Below are 18,240 nucleotides of genomic sequence, written 5' to 3' on the forward strand. Positions count from 1 at the left end.
CTAGCAGAGGCTTTTTCCCTAAATTATCATGGCAACAATCACATACTGTGTTTAGCTCATTATGTAAGAAAAAAGTTCAAGACATATACAAAAATCACATATAATTGACACTGAGCAATGCATGCTGACAATAAATAAAGAATTTTCTGGAAGATTTTCCCTATGCCCTTCTTAGTGTTCCCAATTTCTGCAAATCTGGTGACCTCCAGGCTTTGTAATAAAGTCAGAGCAGTCCAAGCTCACACAAGGCAGGAGCGTGCCCTTGCCACAAGGAAGGGAAGGAAATCCTGGGCTGCCTCAGGTAAAGAATTGCCAGCAGGTCAAGGGAGGTGATTCCTGCCTTCAGGCAGCACTGCTGGGGCCACACCTGGAGTGCTGTGCCCAGGGCTGGGCTCGTCACTACAGGAGGAGAGCAGCAGCTCCTGGTGACCCTGCTTGAGCAGGAGCTTGGACAGGATGACCTCTGAGGTCCCTGCCAACCTCAACCACGCTGCAATTATTCTGTGAAAGTGAATCTGTACAGTTAAGGCTACGCTGCAAAAATCTAAAACTCAAGAGTTTGTTTTTAGCTTAAATGACGCATATAAGCAAACAAGTGTGAAGTTGAATAAAGAAATACTGAGAAAACCCCCAAACTCTCTGGACTATATTATGTAATCAACTTCTCAAATTATTTTTGAGTTTGTTGGAGATCATATGTTTCTGCAAAACTATTGATGACTCACTCCAGAGTGAAAGCTGTTCATTTCTGATATCTTATTTCTTGTCTTCTGACCAATTATTATCAATCCAGTGGCATTCCTTTTATATTACAACAACTTTAGGAATGTATTTAGTCCAAGTCTCCAGCTCAGTATTTAAAAATAATCTGCACTAAGCTATATAAATTTAGTTGGTTTTTTTTAAACACATTTTCTCATTTTTAAGTGGTTTCACTTTTCTGAATTAGGTACAAGAGCAATGGGTGCACTGACTATATTTTTTAACTCCTTGAAGGGTTTAGGATCTAAGTAGCTTGGGGTCAATGTTGGAGAGCAGCTGTCCAACACTTACATTGAAATGCACTCTGTGCATTTTCAGAGCCATATAAAGATTTGCATTTCCTGCTCTGGGCTCCTCTGAGCACAGCTCCTTGAAGGAATTGGCACTGTCTGTCTCTAAATTTTTCACATCCTGCTGTGGAATTTCACCTCATCTGTAGCCTCTCTTCAGTGTGGTCTGAGAGATAAAAGAGTCCTCAACATCTGCACACCAGATAAGCTGGAAAGGTGGCAACACCACGTCCCACCCTGTACAAAGAAACCAAGCAAACAACTTTGCAAGAGAACAGTTTTTAAGACAGCTGGAGGAAGGAGCCATTGCCCACCAGAGCAAGCAGAAGCTGAATATTTTCATGGTACCTGGAACCAGCCATGGGCCAAGGTAAGCAAAAATCATTTTTGTTAGTTCCAAGTGTGTGTCAGGAAGAGACAACTGCTCTTGCTCCAAGACAGTGCTCATGAGGCTTGTGGTAGAGCTGAGCTTGCAGGGCAGGAGCCAAGTGCTCTAAAGGCTTAGGGAGCTCAGTTTGCATGGCAGACTGTACAAAAAGACACAGCAATCAAAAGCTGGTATTGGTGCCTGAGAGGAGTCTGAGAAGCAGCAAGAGGCAGTTAAGGCAGACAGGTGAGGGTTTGGAAGCAAAGGTAAGTGAATCTTCAGCACAGGGAATGAGGGGGTGGGAGGAATTAAGGAGACTACACAACTGAAACAGGGAGACGACCAAGTGTTTGAGGCCCTGGAGCAGGGAAACAAGGTTCCAGGCAGCCTTGAAGAAAGTGACAGTAAGATCCATGAAAAATCATATGATGGAGAGGGAGCCAGACTCCACATCACTCACTATTCTGCAAGACAGAACAGACATCTTCATCACAGAGAAGGAAACAGATGAGGTCAGAGCTGGCTCCATAAGGCTTGAACTGGTGCAGGGCTTTGAGCTGGGACAGCCATGATGGGATTTGAAAGCTGGACCAGAATCCTTCACTGAAAACATCACATGAAAAAAATTTATATGGGGGAAAAGAGAAAAAAAAGAAAGCACATAATCCAGTAAGAGTCCCCAATAAACACAGAAGCAACATCACAATGGGAGAAGTACCAATGCAGAGGAGAAGGCAGGATGAGACATCAGGAGAGAGCAGAGCAGTGAACTCTGCAAAGAGAGCGGTAATGGCTTTAGCACAGGAGCAATCAATTTAGATAGCAGAGAAATGCTCCATGGTTTTTAATTTTTTAGCTGCAGCAAAAGGAGAAGCATGGGTCAGCAAGGGGAGGTAGTGACAGCATGTGTCACATAAGGGGCGGCAGTTACAACCCACAGGGCCAAGGATCTTAGTGATGGGCTACAAGCCAAAGAGGTAAATAAGGTCAAGATGATCCCAAGGCTGAGATAAAACAGGGAGTAACTGGATGCTTGAAATTGTGACAATTTTTTCTGTATTCTGGTGCTGGACAGAAGCACATATGATTGTATAAAGCCTGTGTAGGAGACAGGAGGAGAAGGAGGAGAATCTTTTCTGTCTCCTGCATCTCTGGGTATGGCATTGCCAACTGATGTGGTACAAAGTAGGAAAACTGGTGTTTGATCCAGCTGTGCATTTGAACCAGCAGTGAAGTTTGCACCAGTGCACTTAATGATGTCAGGTGTAAGCAAAGGCAGCTCAAGAGTCACTCAACACCAGAACAACCAAGCTCAGAGTGAAGGTCCCTACCATTACTGGATAGAAAGTCTCAAAGACAGAATGTCTGAGTGGAGAAACACTCAATCAGCTGTTTGTGTGTCCCAGACTGCAGCCAGCTCACAGCCCCAAACTCATTCTCTATCTTCACACATTACAGGTCTGAGCATCCAAAAGTGCGATTTCATGATCCCAGAGAACAACAAAAGGCACCACACAGAAGAAATCAGCACTAAAAGGCTCATAGTGAGGCGGGGACAGCCATTCACCATCAGTGTGAGCTTCTCAGCTCCAATACACAACTACCTGAAGCAGATGAAGAGGACCTTCCTCATTGTACAGACAGGTAATGCCACTACAAACCTACCAGAGCTCTGCTCCTCCACCCTCCTGAAGAACAGATCTGGGGGTAAAAGCCATCTCCAGAGCTGGGCAGGGGTGCCAAATTTAGATGTGAGGCCAGTGAACTGTTTATGTAAGGTAAAGCAGAGTCCCCAGCTGCTGCAGGGTCACGGACAGATCCCTTCCAGAAGAGACACTGCAGCACAATAACCAACAGAGCTTCACTATTCCATGATTACAAAATACTCATGGGATCTCTTCTCATGGCTTTTGGGTTTAGGAATGTTCAAACCTAGCTGGCCTGTCACAGGTTTTTCTGTTAGAATGTTTTCTAGTGAGACCCCTGAGAAGGGCAGCAGCTTTCAGCCCCAGCTTGTTTTACCATATTTGTGAGCACTGGGCTGTGACTTCTGTTACAAGACACTAAATTCCACAGGAGCAGCAGGGCTGCACCATTCTACCCATTCCTGGTTTCTACAAATCTGTGGAAATCACGTCTCACTTTCAAGCATGGAGACCTGAGTGCATTACTGACCCTAGCAATGTTTAGTGGGCATTAAGCTGCTAAAGGACCACAACCCTCTCACAGGGAGAGCTGCGGCTCCAGAGATGGACAAGGTCCCTGCAGTCAGCACAGGTGAGGAATAAACAATCTTTGGAATAAACACAACCAGATTTCTTTGTCTGCAGGACCACATTCTTCCAAAGCAGATGAAATCCAGGCTGAATTTCCCATCTCCAGCCTGGGAGACCAGAAGCAGTGGAGTGCAGCAGTGGAGGAACAGGACCCAAACTTCTGGACCCTGTGTGTGAACACACCTGCCAATGCCCCCATTGGCCAGTACACTCTGCTTTTACGTGCCTCCAAATCCCCTCAACTCCTGGGCAACTTCACCCTCCTCTTTAATCCCTGGTGCCGAGGTAGGTGGTCAGAAACAGAAAGGTAGGTTGGGATCAGTCACTACACAAAAAAAAACTTTGGAGCTGTGGCGCTGCCTCAATGGAGGGAGGCTGGGGCTGACTCACCCAGTGCTCCTTCCACTCCTGCCCTGCTCCTCACAGCACCTCAGGAGAGAGGTGGGGGCTCATAAAGCCCAAAGTGCCTCAGCACTTCTGCCTCTTCACTGGAGTACTCCACTGCAAGAGCCCTGTCCTTCTGCTAAGGGAAAAATGTTTGATTAAGTGTTTCCTATAATAGAGATTTTAGGATGAGTCAAGATTGCAATTGGTCTGGTTCAGGCCACTGTATCTTTCTTGGTATTAGAACTTATCAGCCAGGAGAGCAGAAGAGCTAGCCAGTGCAACAGCCTGGGTCCAGAGGAACTTTTTGGACAGGGCAATGGAGATGACAATGAAATACTTCTTTCCTGTCTGATTTATAGTCTGTGGTATTTTTCAGGGCAGAATGCCAGGGATTGCCAAAGCACAGTGGAATCTGCTGATGCATGAGAGATGCAAGTGCATCTGAGACCAGCAATGCTTTCTCCCTGATGCTTTTTTCTTCTAATCTAGATGATGAGGTGTTCTTGGCTAATGAGGCACAGCGGCAGGAGTACATCTTAAACCAAGATGGCATCATCTACCAGGGGACTGAAAATGCAATCCTAGCCCAACCCTGGGACTTCAGTCAGGTAAGCAAGAGGTCCAATATGTCTGTGCTCTCTTCCAACCACTAGCAGAGGAAAGGTGCATAAATCTGGTGTGTACAGGATGCTCTGATGAAAGAGTTCTATTCACCTCCATGTTCTCTGCACCCACTACCTCCTGTGCAGGAGAACAGGGACCTGTACATGAAGTCCTATAACCCAGCACATGTAATTTTAGCTTCCTTCTCAGGCAATCCTCTATAAAGGAATACATTGTTCTGTATCTGAGCTTTGTGTGTTTTCCTTTCATCAACAGGTATAAAACATTTAGCATTTAGAGCTCAATAATACTGTCTCTATATAACAGGTAAAGTGAGGACAAGAAGATCTTTCCATTTGTCTAAGGCCATCTGACATAGCCAGTGATTATTTCACTTTTGTGCCAGCAGATCATAAAAGTACCTGTGTGCCAACCTAGAGAGTGCTCCAGAAAAGCATTATTTCCTTTAATCAGGGGACACAGTATCATGCTGACACATTTCCCACCTTCAATAAAGTTGGAGGTCTGTCCTCAGCTCCCCCTGCAAATCTCTGCCTGGAGCCCTCCTTCACAGCCCAGTTACCTAAAACTGTCTGCAGAAAGGGAGAAACAACCTGCACAGTCACAAACCCTTGTAGGGACTCAGGAGAACAAAAGTTCATGGAGAATTTCCTGAAGTGATGTCTTCTTGTTTCAGTTTGAGGAGGATATGGTTGACATCTGCTTCATCCTGCTGGCTCTGGGGGAGCACTTCCAAAGAGAAAAGGATCCTGCCCAGCGCAAAAACCCCGTCCACGTCTGCAGAGCAGTTGCTGCCATGGTAAGGAGGGCACAGAGCAGCCCTGACCCGAGCAGGGGGCACCTTCTCACCCCCAGGTCAGGCCAAACCACTGACCAAAGAGGAAGCCAGTTCCAAACAACACCTGCTGCCCATCTCCAGCCTGTCCTGATACTCCCTCAGCAGACAAGAAGTGCTACAGGAGGTTCTTAGCAGTGAAAATGCTCTTACTGAATAAATCTCAGGGGAGACTGCTGCCTCTGTCCAGCCATGACCTTCATGCTTTGCACAAAAAAGTCCTCTTGGTTTCATCTGCTTTGGGAGCAGCTTCCACAAACAGGATCGGGTGGACCTACCAAAGAGAGGCAATTCCTTAATGCATCTTTCTCTCTTCCTTCTCTGCAGCTGAACTGCAGTGAGTTTAGAAGCCTGACAGAATATGAGCCTGGGCAACACTATAACGGGACAGCCCCTTCCACGTGGCTGGGAAGCAGCCCCATCCTCCAGCAGTGGATTGCATCAAAATTCCAGCCCGTGCGCTACGGGAGGTGCTGGGTGTTTGCTGCAGTCCTGTGTTCAGGTACAGTGCTGCTACAGCCTTCCATCTTCAGGTGAGAGGCAGATCTTTAGTTTCCTAAACACTCAGCATCACTGCCTTTGAGATAAGAGTATCGGTACATCCATTCACTGAATGCTCATGTGAAATCTTATTTCCTGAGGGAGGAATGCCTCTTGCAAAGTCCAAACAGCAATCCTGGTGCTATTCCTAACAGGCCTAGCACCAGAAGAGGCTCTGCATCAACCAGCAGAGGCACCCTTAGGGCAGGATGCACAACTGATTCACAGCTCTCTCTTCTGCACAGTTCTGAGGTGCCTGGGAATTCCTACCAGGGTGGTCACTGGCTTTACGTGGGCTCACAACACCAAGAGCAGCCTGAGTGTGGATGAGTATTATGATGAGGATGGGACCCTGCTGACACAGGACAAGAGTGCTCGTGTCTGGTAAGAACACATGGCAGGGCCCAAGCAAGAATTTGAGACAATACTTGGATGTGGGAAATGAAACACGGGGGAAAGGAGAGGTAAAACAGCTGCAAGGAGGTGACAGGAGACAGCTCAGCTGAGATCCTGTCTACAAGATTTGTTCTTGATAAACTGCTGCAAGCCTAACTCAAGAGTGCCCTATTTCTAGAGCCCACAAAGGAAGAATGACAACCCAGTCCACTTGTTTCTCCACACACAACTCTGCTCTTCTCAATATGAACTGAACTCTTTCAAGGGAGCATTAGCCAGCTGTGGTTTGGCAAAAGCTTTCTGTACCTCAGGGCTCAGTCCCTGGATATAAGCTCATGCTGTTGCCTCTTGCAGGACCTTCCACGTTTGGAATGAATGCTGGATGGCTCGTTCAGACTTGCCACCAGAGTACAGTGGGTGGCAGGCACTGGATGCCACCTGCCAGGAAAAAAGCAAAGGTAAGATATCAGAGATGGGCTTGAGCAGGAGGGAAGTGAAGCAGGGGCAAATAAAGCTGTTCAATATTCCTCCTTTCCCATCTTCCAGTGGAAGGATGCAAAAGGAAAGGCATTCACTCACCCTGTTGACTTTAGGCACAAAACTATCACTTACCTGTTTAGTTTGAGCTCATGTAGCTCTAAGAGCTCTATCACTGCTTCCTAATGGCCTCCTAAAGTAGATATTTCACCAGTAGAGGTCTAAACTAGGGGATAGGTTTAATTGGGAAAGCATCTGATTCTTAACTGGACAACATTTTCTCTTCAGGTCTATCCTTCTGTGGGCCAGCCCCTGTTCATGCCATCAAGGAAGGGGACACACAAGTTGATTATGATGTCTGCTACTTCTTTGCTGCCATCAATGCCAAGTGTCACATCTGGATACACAAAGCAGATGACACCCTCAAGCCAGCTTTTGGTGGCACAAAATACACCGGTAACAACATCAGCACCAAGAGTGTTGGCAGTGAGCGCTGTGAGGACATCACACAAAACTACAAATATCCTGAAGGTATGGGACAGGCACGGGGCTGAGCATGTTCCTTGGCACTATTACAAGTCAGGAGTGAAAGACTAGAGCAGAGCCAAATTAGAGCACCAGGGTCAACCACTTCTCACTAATCTCCCTTCTTCAGTGGCACTAGAACACCTAATTCTCCTTGTCTGCAGAGCCAAAGCAGAGGTCATCACCCAAACTTTGCCCTGCTTAATGGCATTAAGGTCTGTGGAGGACCAGGTGCTTTTAACCAAGAACTTTCATGTCTGGAATATATTTTCTCATTTCTGTTATCTCTACACTCTGTACATCCACCTCCCATTACCTCTGTAATATTAATATGGATAGATGTATTTCAGACTCCAGCTTTCTGAAAAGGACTGTTGTTCTCTCAGACACTGCCTAAATCTCTTCCTCAACAAGTAGCTCCCCTTGAGAATCTGAGTGCTGTTTCCCTGGCTCAACCATAACACCCCATCTTAACCTGTGGCTTCTTGTCTCCATGGCTGCAGGAGACAACTGCAACTTCTCTACACATGAGAGCGTGGAACTGTGCCTTAGCTACAGCAACAAGAAAGCATCTGCCTCCTCTACTCTGAGATGATAGCACCAAGGGGTTTTAAAAACTATGACAACTATTCCCAAGTAGAATCTGTCAGCCACATCCGTGAATATCCTGACAGCTGAAGCTTTCAAACTGATCAAACCAGAAGCACAAAAGGATGCTTCTGTGCTCTTAGAAACAGTTATCTACAGTACTACCAGGAGAAATAAATGCCATTCTTCTGCTGCTTCTCACTAGTAAACAGGAAAGAGTACCTAAGTATGTGCTTCCTTCTTTTTATGACAGGTTCTCTCCAGGAAAAAAAAGCACTTGACAAAGCCTGCAGAAATATGAAGGAACTTGAGACAACCAGCAGCAGCAGCACACAGTTTATCTTCATTCCTACTGCTCTGGAAGAGCCAGTGAACCTTTTCATCCACTTCCAGTCAAGTAGCTCTTTGCAACTGGGACAAGATATTACACTTTCCATTGAAGTGTTTAACCACAGTGATAGAGAAAAGGCTACTCATTTGGTAGTTGGGATCCAGGCTCTGCATTATCATGGTGTGCCCATTGCCCAACTTTGGAAGGAAGAGTTTCATTTTAACCTTCACAGCAATTCAGGTAAGGACTCTCCTAGGTGCATGGCTAGAGAAGTCCTCTAGTGCTCTCATTTCAGGAAAATTCTCCTAGCCCTAGGTTTACAAAAGGTTGGCTGAATAGCTGTTTCTAGGTGACTTCCCAGATTGTGGAATCTCCCAAATTGGAGATATTCCAGAACTGACTGGACACAATCCTGTGCCCGGGGATGACCCTGCTCGGGCAGGGAGGCTGGACCAGATGACCCACTATTGTCCATTCCAACCTCAACCATTCTGTGAAATAAAACACTTCAGCAACATCACCTTAGAGATTTTCAATCTGCAAATCCACTTGAGGTCACTTAAGCATTTAAATGCTGCAGCTTTTAGTACAAAAATTGAGTACAGTGTTGGGCACTGAAGACTCCTAGATGTCATGCAGGGAAAGACCAGACTGCATCAGACCCAGACTCATCACCTGCTATTTCACCACTCTGTTCCAGTCAATAACCTGCAGGTCTCTGTGCCTTACACGTGGTTTGGAAAAGAGCTGGGAGAGAACCACCTGCTCAGGCTGACTGCTGTGCTGAGAGACGAGGACTCCTCCTACATGTACCTGGCACAGGAAGAAATCAGCCTTTGTGATTCCCCTCTCACCATTGAGGTAAGATTGGGCTGTCATTCTGCCACTGCAGTAGGAAGAAAATCATAGACATAAGCAGCAAAACAATTCTGCTGGGTTCAGGGGCTCTCTGGGAAACCAAAGCAGAAGAAATTGAAGTGGACTTTGCCTCTTCTTGCAAATGGCACCTCAGGCACCAAAAAAAAAATATCACACATGTCCCTTTAATCATAGAAGAATATTTCTTCTCTCAGTTTCAGCTCATTTGCTTCTTTCAACAGTTCCCAGAAAACATGGTCCAGTATGAGCCAAGCACAGCAAAGATCAGCCTCCAGAACCCCCTCATGGAACCCCTGGAGCAGTGTGTGATAGCAGTGGCAGGGCGAGGGCTCATTTACAGACAAAGGAATTACAGGTAAGTGCAAAGGGATGACCCAAGAACAGCAAATGGAAAAAGACACAATACAAGCAAGAGAAACCCTCGTACAGGAAAGGCTGTCCCAAAAAATAACCAGGCAACAACATGGCAGGAAGATATAATTACAGCACGAAAGCCCCAAGCATCCCATCCTTTATTTACAGATAATACAGATGATTTTTACACTGAAAAGGAGAAAAGCCAGCTGAGAGAACTTTCAACAGATGTGTAATACCTAAGTTGAAGCCAATATGGCATCTATGAAAGCTTCAACATCAAAGGCATAGACAGCAAAAGGAAAACCTCCCCAATAAAAAGGATAACCAGAGAAATACCCCAAGACTTCATCAGAAACACACTTGAAATAAGACAAAGTTAGAGGTCACTGAAATGAGCTATGAAATTTAGAAACTATTTGCTGTTGAGAAATCAATTGCTTTCTAATGAGCAACTTGAACATCCTTAAGTGGAATAAAACTGTACTGTTTATGACATCTTTCCGTCCATTACCCACTGTAAACAATAAAGACAGTGGTGTCTTCCCCTTCTCTACTGAAGAACCAGGCAAATGTGACTTAGCCAAGAGCCACCAAAGGGGCATGCTCCTCTTCACATGACAAACACCCCACATTTGTCTCAAGAAGCTGCATTAGGACAGTCCCCTTAGATGTCCCCATGGAGGTTTCAACTCTCCTGTCCTATCCCAAACTACTGTTAGATGACAATTTCATCTGTGGTAGTTCAACTGCCAGCTTTCTCCTATTTCTTTTTTTTCTTCCCTTTTTGGCACCACATTCCTGTCCAGCTAATGCATATCCCAGACACAGGAAACTAAAACCACCAAGAGAGGTCATCCCTGTATAATCCTTTCTCTCCTTTCAGGCTGGGCTCTGTGCAAGCTAAAAGCACTCAAGAGCTGCAAATCCCATTCACCCCTACCCAAGCAGGGCCCAGAAGACTCACTGCACGTCTCAGCTGCCTCCAGCTGCAGAACCTGAAGAGCTACAGAACTGCCAACATTGCAGCTGCCTGAGGCCCAGCTCAGAACAGGTCCTTACAAGAGTGGCTGTGATCTGTGCCCTGGTCACGGGCAAGCACAGATGTTAACAGTTTAATAAAAGTCATATTTAAAACCATGTCTAATTTTGATTATTTGCACAAACTCAACTCTCTCCCATCTGCCACTATGTCCACTCTCTGCAGTTTTAGAAGCTGAGCCTCACTGTGACAATGATGGGCTGAATGCTGAAGCCAACATTGCAGTTCTCACCACACCTGTGCTGAGCCCACCAGTGCTTAAGTCTTTTGCCCTACCTGTGACAAAGTAAAGGATATCCTGGAGCTTTAAAGTGATGACAGATGTAGCATGTCTCTAGGGATATATATACATAGGGGGATATCTCCCCCTATAGATCCTTGGCATTGGTAAGGTAGTAAACAATATTTTCTGCTGCTTTCTGAAGAAATAAAAAAGAGAAAACTCATTCGCTGTTCTCTAAAGTTAGACAGCAAATAGCAGCAGTGCAGCACATTTTATAATTATTCACTGGGTTGCTTGCAAGAGAAGCAAGACCCTTTCATTCTGTATATATCCTCTGCCCTCTGAAGATAGATAAAACAACTAATATAAATCTAGCAATATTTTATTTTTCTCTGAACCCCACAGTCATTGTAATGTCTGAAGAATGGGGCACGTTAAGAAGCAGCACTGCATTCATCCCAAGAATCCAAGCAAAATGGCAAAGGGCAACTTCCTGGAGAAGTTTTTCCAAGTAGCAGTGAAGTTCTCTCCTACATTGTTCTTATCATTTTCCAAAGAGCTGAAGAACAGCAAAGTTCACTGGAAATGCAGATGCCAGAGCCAGTGGCAGCAACACACGTAGGCATGGAGGAGTTAAAGCTGATCCTGTGTGAAGTTCTTGACTTTGTTCATGTTGTGATCTACTGCACCAGTTAGAAACTGCACCCAGCCTTCCTCTGATGGTGGACATACATGGCTTGTCCTGCAAAAGTGGAGGAAATTCATTAGGGAAGCCTCCTGGTGTGCTATGCATGCAGCAAGACAGGGGTATTGTGAAGCTCTGAATAACCAGCAGTAAAACAGGGCTGCTGTAGCCCCAGAGGGCTTTGAGCAAGGAAGAGCCCACACTCATGTCTGCAGTCCCAAACCCAAAACAAGGGAACCACTATCATCCCTAGCATCTTTTTCTCACTCCCATCCCTTTGTGATTAGATATCATTATTGCTCTGAAATGCCAGCATCTACTGTCTAGAATTGAGTCATCTTTGACACGAGGCAGGAAGGTATCAACCTTCATAGCAGGGAACACACACAAAACTGCAGCTCATACTCACTTTGCAATCTCTAAGACTTTCTTTAATACTGAGGCCAATTTAGCAGCCTAGAAAGAAACAAAAGGGAAATAAGGTGAGCCAAATGAGGAAAAGGAGGGTCTGAACAGTACCGGAAAATAAAGAGGACTATAGGGATGCACAGAAGCCAAGAATAAATAAAACTGCCATGGGTCCTGATGCAGAATGAAGTTATCTATCACTACCATGCTGGAAGTGCCTCCCAATCTACTCCCAACCTACCAGCTGTGATAGGTAAAAAAACCCCTGTCTCTTTTTTAAAGCATATATTAAAACGCTTAAAAAATAAATAAAAAAGCCTTTTAGAAATTAGCTACTGATATTAAAGTACAAAGTTGCACGTGAGTGGTTTTAATGCAATTTGATATTAAATAATTCCTTTTTATTCCAAAAAAATCAAGCCAATTGCCAAAGGCATGAAACCAGGATTAAGAATAAAACAAATCCCAGATATGAGGAGATTTGTACTTGAATTATTATGTAAGGGAAGGGATGTTTCAAAGTTCAGTCAGGTTGCCAGAGCATTGCCCAGTCAAGTTTTGAGTGTGCCAAAGATGCAGACTCCACTGCTTCTCCAAGCAGCTTGTTTCAGTGCTTAAATACACTCACTGTAAGAGTTTTTCATTTCATAGACAGCTTTATTTGAACAAGACTGCACTACCCAAGGAGGGAAGTACATCTGCAGTACTTAGACATCACTTTCCTGAGATTCTATCACTGGAAATCTCTATGAATTATAGTTCAGAGCTGAAGCTTTAAGTACCCTGAAGAGGTACAGATACAGAATGTGTGTGCACCTGAAGGAAGTTAAGTGTGCAAGAACAAAGGGCACTCTTCATCCCTAAGAAATTATTACTGAGGCAGTTACTAGCACCCATCTCTGCCTGAAATCACAAAACCCCTCCAATCTGATTTCTTCCTATTCCCTGTGCGGAGATACTCAGACACTGAGGTATCAGTACTGCAGATACTCACGTTAAGTCGCACAGCCAACGGGTTCACAGGTGGGTACATGCTCAGTGCCAGCTCATCAACACTGGAACAGAAAAGAGGAAGGTATGTTCTGGTAGCAGAACTCACAGACCCTGGTCAAAGCCTGCACCCATCCTGAATGCAGGTCAGGAACAACTGAGAGATGTCAGCTGTACCTATGGAATGCTTCCCACTGCCTTCTCAGTCTCCTGTGTGTCCCTCTCACCGTGGAGTGAGATGTGGTCACAGCTACATCCCCTATGCTTCTCTCCTGATTTACACAACACACAGCTTAACAGCCTTCCCACCACATCTGTGTCCACCACCTGCTTACAACTCCAGTATCATCAAGGTTGTTCCTAACTCCTCACTCAAGACCTCCAAGGAAGACCAGGACTGCTCTAGAGAGAAAAGCAGCATGGGGAGAACCCTGCTTACCTTGGGCTGATCTCATTAGCAATGTCTGCCAGGTCATCCAGCTGTGCAATGTGCTCTGGGGAATCAGCTTTGCCATGGGCCTTCACTGCAGCCAAGCCCTTCTTCAGGCAAGCTTTAGAAGCCTTCATCAACCCCATGCAGGAGCCGAGCAGCTGCCGGTCAGCCTCGGACCAGTACGTGTCTCTGTTGCCACGAAAGCCCAGCTCTTCATCTTCCATGATGTCTCCATAGGGGTCCTGCCCTTCCACCAGTGCCTGAGAACACAGAGGCACTGAAAACCCAGAGCCCAACATCAATTCCAGTAATACCCAGGAGCAAAGGGAAAGCATAATCTAGACATCATTTAAATAATTAATGGAGAACTCTCAGTTGGTTAATGCTAAAAGAACTGGATTAAGAAAAACTGTCACGCTAACAGTGCAAACAGCAAGAACCTGGTGAATTCTGACACGATCCTAAATTGCCTCCCCCATCCCCAATTCAGGACATGGCTTTACAAAAAACTTACACAAAGTAAACCAGGCTTGAGAATAAAACCTCATTACAATCCATGCAAAAACCAATAATCTATGTCATGCTGGAGCAAATTTATATTAAAGCCTGTATGTAAAATAATTTCTGTGTTCCATCACTGAACCACCATAGAGGGGGGCTGGGCACTGGAACAGGCTCCCCAGAGAAGAGGTCACAGCCCCAAACCTGCCAGAGTTCAAGGAGCATTTGGACAACTCTCAGGCACAGGGTGGGATTGTTTGGGTTGTCCTGTGCAGGACAAGGAGCTGGACTTGATGCTCCTTGTGTATCCCTCCCAATTCAGAATATTCTGAGTCTATGAATCCACCATTGCAAGTCCCTCTAAGGCTTAGGGGCTTCCTTACATGTTCCATCTCCTCCACAGCATCCTTGACCACACCTAGAGATGCAGCCAGAGCCGACACAACTGCTGCCTGGTTATCTGCAAAAGCAAAAGAATGAAAACTGTGGCACCCCACTGTTTCAAATCAGTTTGCAACAACCTCCATCTAGGCTTGCAATCACTGTAGGATCAAACTTCTTGCAGAGCTCAGAGCTGCACTGTTGTCAGGCAAAGAATCTGACCTGATTTCCAAGCTTATATATTTCAAAACCAGTCAAAATTTTGAGTTATTCTCCATTCAGCCTTCATTGTACCAGCTGGAATGCCCTTGAAAAAGCTTTTGATATTCCAAGACAGTACATCCTAGAGCTGTTGCTCTGCATTTGCAACACTCACCTCGTGGCAGGTTAGACACTTGCTCACAGGCCTCCCACACACCTCCAGTTGATATCAGCTGTTCCTGAGACAAGCTAAAAGGAAACAAAACAAAACCCTCAAGGTCAGAGTCAATAACAGCACTGTGCTAGACTGTGGCTTAATTTTCTGCACCAAAGATGATAAACACCAGCAAAAGTTCTGCTGCAAAGATGTCACCAACCAGCTTGTCACTAGGATGCCATGTCTGTGTAAAGCCCTTGCTGCCTCCTAACAAGTATACTTGTAACTTTTTTCTTGCCTTTTTTCCCCAAAAATTATCACAAAATCACAGAACCGTGCAATTGAAAATTACAACCTCTCCACTGGGGCATTGAGAATTGTGTCTGTGAGCTGGATCATCCCTTCCACCACCTCAGTGGTAGCATCTCGAACCATCTTCCGAAGAGTAGTACCTGGGTGACACAGAGAAAGAGCAAGAAAGTTGGCACAACGTCAGCACTGACAGAAAGCAAGTGCTCAATATGAACACACACACTGCTCTGTTGGTGTGGATACACTGTACAAATGAAGTTATGGGTATTTTGAAGAAAGGAAAATGCTTCCCAGTTTCAAAAGAACTCCAGACAAGGATTTCAAAACTTCATACATTTCAATGCTCAATCAACTACACAACTTCCTACATCATCACTCTCCCACAAATGGAAAACTGCAGCAGCAGACAGACAAGTATCTCACTCATAAACACGTCCAAAGTCTACAGAACAGCTGATAAAGGAATACTATGTTAATGAAAACTTGCTGATACCAGACCTCCTTAGGCTCTGAAACACTGGGTTTCTCTATAGAGTGGTGGGGAAAGAACCACCATCCTATACAGTGGTGACTGCCTTGCTGCCACTAGCTCACCTTGGCCCTTGGGTAGCCAGTAGTACACTGTGGCCACTGCAAGAATGGCATTTTGGACATCCTCACTCAGCTTCCGGCAGTTCTGAAAACGGAGAGGCAAAAGGGTCACCCATGAAGAACACACAGATGCACCACATTTACAAATCCTCACAAGCAATCACTGGCTTTCATACTGCCCTGAGTAAACAAATACAGCACAAGAAGGCACCAAAAGCAAGCTGTATGCATCTTAACCTGCCCTGTGATTTAGTAACAAAACACTCCCTGTTGTGATAGTCATGCACCAGAGAGGAAAAAGTAACTTAGATCATTATTCTGAACTGAAGGTCTTTTATTTTCTCTCCTCTGAACATCTGTATGATAAACTTCTCACAACTAATAGCAAAAATATTGCATATTCTTTGTTAAACCAGAGGTCTGTATTCTCCAATAATCTGTCTGTATCAGCAATGAGCTGTAGCTGTGAAAGAATATAAGAACACTTTTATTTAGTATAGCTCCCTACCTTACAAAAATTAGTTCTCAGGGCAGTTCTTGGATTATACTAACACACTCTACAGTACACAGCCCATTTAGTCAAACGAACCAAGAAATTCCTGAAGCTTGCACACACACTGCAATTTCAGTCTGTCAAGGCTTTCTCTCACCTCTGCAGAAGGTAGTGGAGGCCTTGAGAATGCCAGACTCAGCTTTGTAGCTTCCTGTGATGTTACTTGGAATGTCTGACCTTAAAAAAAAAATCCAACAGGAGCAAAAGAAGAGAAAGTAACTCAGGTACAAAATAAAAGAACAGAGCAGCTTGATGAGCAGTAGCTCTGATTCTACTACTTGCTTACCATTACACCCCAGCCATAACAAACATATAAACTAAACCCCACTACAAAGAAAAATTCCCTGCTGCATTTGTGCCATGCATGTTGCTTGTGTTCTGTGTCTGCCTTTTCTCACCGGCTGGTAGTGATAGCCAGAACCCCAGCCTGCATCCCGGTTCACCAGGATGTGCCAGGAGGCTTTAACAGAGACCTTTATAAATCTTGTGTGAACGGTTCAACACCGGCCTTTGCTTTGCCACACCTTGGAGTGTCTGGTGACCAGAGTTAGGGTGGTCAGGCACTGGAATAGGCTGGCCTGGCATGTGGTGGAGTCACTAACCCTGGGGATGTTTAGGAGGCTCGATCTGGCACTGACGTGGTTTAGGATTTACAGAGGCAGCGCTGGGTTAACGGCTGGAATTGATGATCTTAAAGATCTCTCTCTTCCAACCTTGCCGATTCCGTGACTCCCTGAGGGGAGGGCACGCCCCACAGCTGGAGACCGGCGGAGACAGCAGCCCTGCCCCGGCACCCCGCACCCCGGCCCGGCCGCTCCCCGCCCGTACCTAGCGCGTCCCAGAAGCGCGGCAGCTCGAACGGCTCTCGGCCCTCGCTCGGCTCTCCCTCTGTAACGGCACAGACACAGCTCAGCCCGCGGGGAGCCGGCCCGGCTCGGCCCGACCCCCGGCTGGCCCCGCTCCCGGTCCCGGCCCGCACCTCGCAGCCGCGCCAGCACCGCCCGCAGCGCCCCGCGCACGTCCCGCAGCGGCTCCCGCGCCTCCATCGCTGCGGGGCGGCCCCGGAGCGCCCCGCGCGTCACGTCCGCTCCGCGAGCGGCTGGAACGGCCCCGCCCCGCAAGAGAGAGCCCTGCCCCACAGACAACCTCAGAGAGACAACCCCCGAGAGTCAGCTCCACCCCACAGACAGCCTCAGAGAGACAGCCTCAGAGAGACAGCCCCGCCCCACAGACAGCCTCAGAGAGACAGCCCCGCCCCACAGACAGCCTCAGAGAGACAGCCTCAGAGAGACAGCCCCGCCCCACAGACAGCCTCAGAGAGACAGCCTCAGAGAGACAGCCTCAGAGAGACAGCCCCACCCCACAGACAGCCTCAGAGAGACAGCCCCACCCCACAGACAGCCTCAGAGAGACAGCCCCACCCCACAGACAGCCTCAGAGAGACAGCCTCAGAGAGACAGCCTCAGAGAGACAGCTCCGCCCCACAGACAGCCTCAGAGAGACAGCTCCGCCCCACAGACAGCCTCAGAGAGACAGCCTCAGAGAGACAGCCCCACCCCACAGACAGCCTCAGAGAGACAGCCTCAGAGAGACAGCCTCAGAGAGACAGCTCCACCCCACAGACAGCCTCAGAGAGACAGCCTCAGAGAGACAGCCCCACCCCACAGACAGCCTCAGAGAGACAGCCCCACCCCACAGACAGCCTCAGAGAGACAGCCTCAGAGAGACAGCTCCGCCCCACAGACAGCCTCAGAGAGACAGCTCCGCCCCACAGACAGCCTCAGAGAGACAGCCCCACCCCACAGACAGCCTCAGAGAGACAGCCTCAGAGAGACAGCTCCACCCCACAGACAGCCTCAGAGAGACAGCCTCAGAGAGACAGCCCCACCCCACAGACAGCCTCAGAGAGACAGCCTCAGAGAGACAGCCCCACCCCACAGACAGCCTCAGAGAGACAGCCCCACCCCACAGACAGCCTCAGAGAGACAGCCTCAGAGAGACAGCCTCAGAGAGACAGCCTCAGAGAGACAGCTCCGCCCCACAGACAGCCTCAGAGAGACAGCTCCGCCCCACAGACAGCCTCAGAGAGACAGCCTCAGAGAGACAACCTCAGAGAGACAGCTCCACCCCAC

At 46.9% G+C, this 18,240-nt stretch overlaps 2 protein-coding genes and 1 long non-coding RNA gene across 6 annotated transcripts in view; 1 reads left to right on the top strand and 2 right to left on the bottom strand.

Moving 5' to 3' along the window:
* The window catches only part of LOC135281978 (uncharacterized), a 64,588-nt gene extending 57,341 nt beyond the window's left edge, over positions 1–7,247 (bottom strand). The window contains exons 1-2 of the long non-coding RNA XR_010348361.1: positions 7,090–7,247; positions 6,784–6,915 (exon numbers count right to left, since the gene is read on the bottom strand). This is a non-coding gene — a long non-coding RNA (uncharacterized LOC135281978). The remainder of the gene's footprint in view (positions 1–6,783; positions 6,916–7,089) is intronic.
* On the top strand, positions 859–10,756 carry EPB42 (erythrocyte membrane protein band 4.2). Of its 4 annotated transcripts, none has more exons than XM_064391377.1 (13): positions 859–1,422; positions 2,878–3,063; positions 3,750–3,980; positions 4,572–4,690; positions 5,383–5,505; positions 5,869–6,043; positions 6,327–6,465; positions 6,832–6,935; positions 7,243–7,485; positions 8,321–8,638; positions 9,099–9,259; positions 9,499–9,632; positions 10,518–10,756. In XM_064391377.1, the coding sequence occupies exons 1-13, from the start codon at positions 1,413–1,415 to the stop codon at positions 10,666–10,668; spliced, it is 2,094 nt and encodes a 697-aa protein (XP_064247447.1). In that variant the 5' UTR covers positions 859–1,412; the 3' UTR covers positions 10,669–10,756. The 4 variants fall into 4 exon arrangements, with proteins under 4 accessions (XP_064247447.1, XP_064247449.1, XP_064247448.1 ...); XM_064391379.1 differs by lacking the exon at positions 859–1,422 and adding an exon at positions 1,961–2,088; XM_064391378.1 differs by lacking the exon at positions 859–1,422 and adding an exon at positions 2,077–2,205.
* CCNDBP1 (cyclin D1 binding protein 1) lies at positions 9,753–17,229 on the bottom strand. Its single transcript, XM_064391385.1, has 11 exons — positions 17,088–17,229; positions 16,937–16,996; positions 16,206–16,285; positions 15,559–15,640; positions 15,008–15,104; positions 14,671–14,744; positions 14,297–14,373; positions 13,419–13,672; positions 12,984–13,044; positions 11,991–12,037; positions 9,753–11,638 (listed from the first exon to the last, which is right to left on the bottom strand). Exons 1-11 carry the CDS (start codon positions 17,152–17,154, stop codon positions 11,530–11,532), a joined length of 1,008 nt encoding a protein of 335 aa, XP_064247455.1. The 5' UTR covers positions 17,155–17,229; the 3' UTR covers positions 9,753–11,529.
* Positions 17,230–18,240: the final 1,011 nt, after the last annotated feature.

Source organism: Passer domesticus, chromosome 16 (assembly GCF_036417665.1).
Source record: "Passer domesticus isolate bPasDom1 chromosome 16, bPasDom1.hap1, whole genome shotgun sequence".
Classification (NCBI taxonomy): domain Eukaryota; kingdom Metazoa; phylum Chordata; class Aves; order Passeriformes; family Passeridae; genus Passer; species Passer domesticus.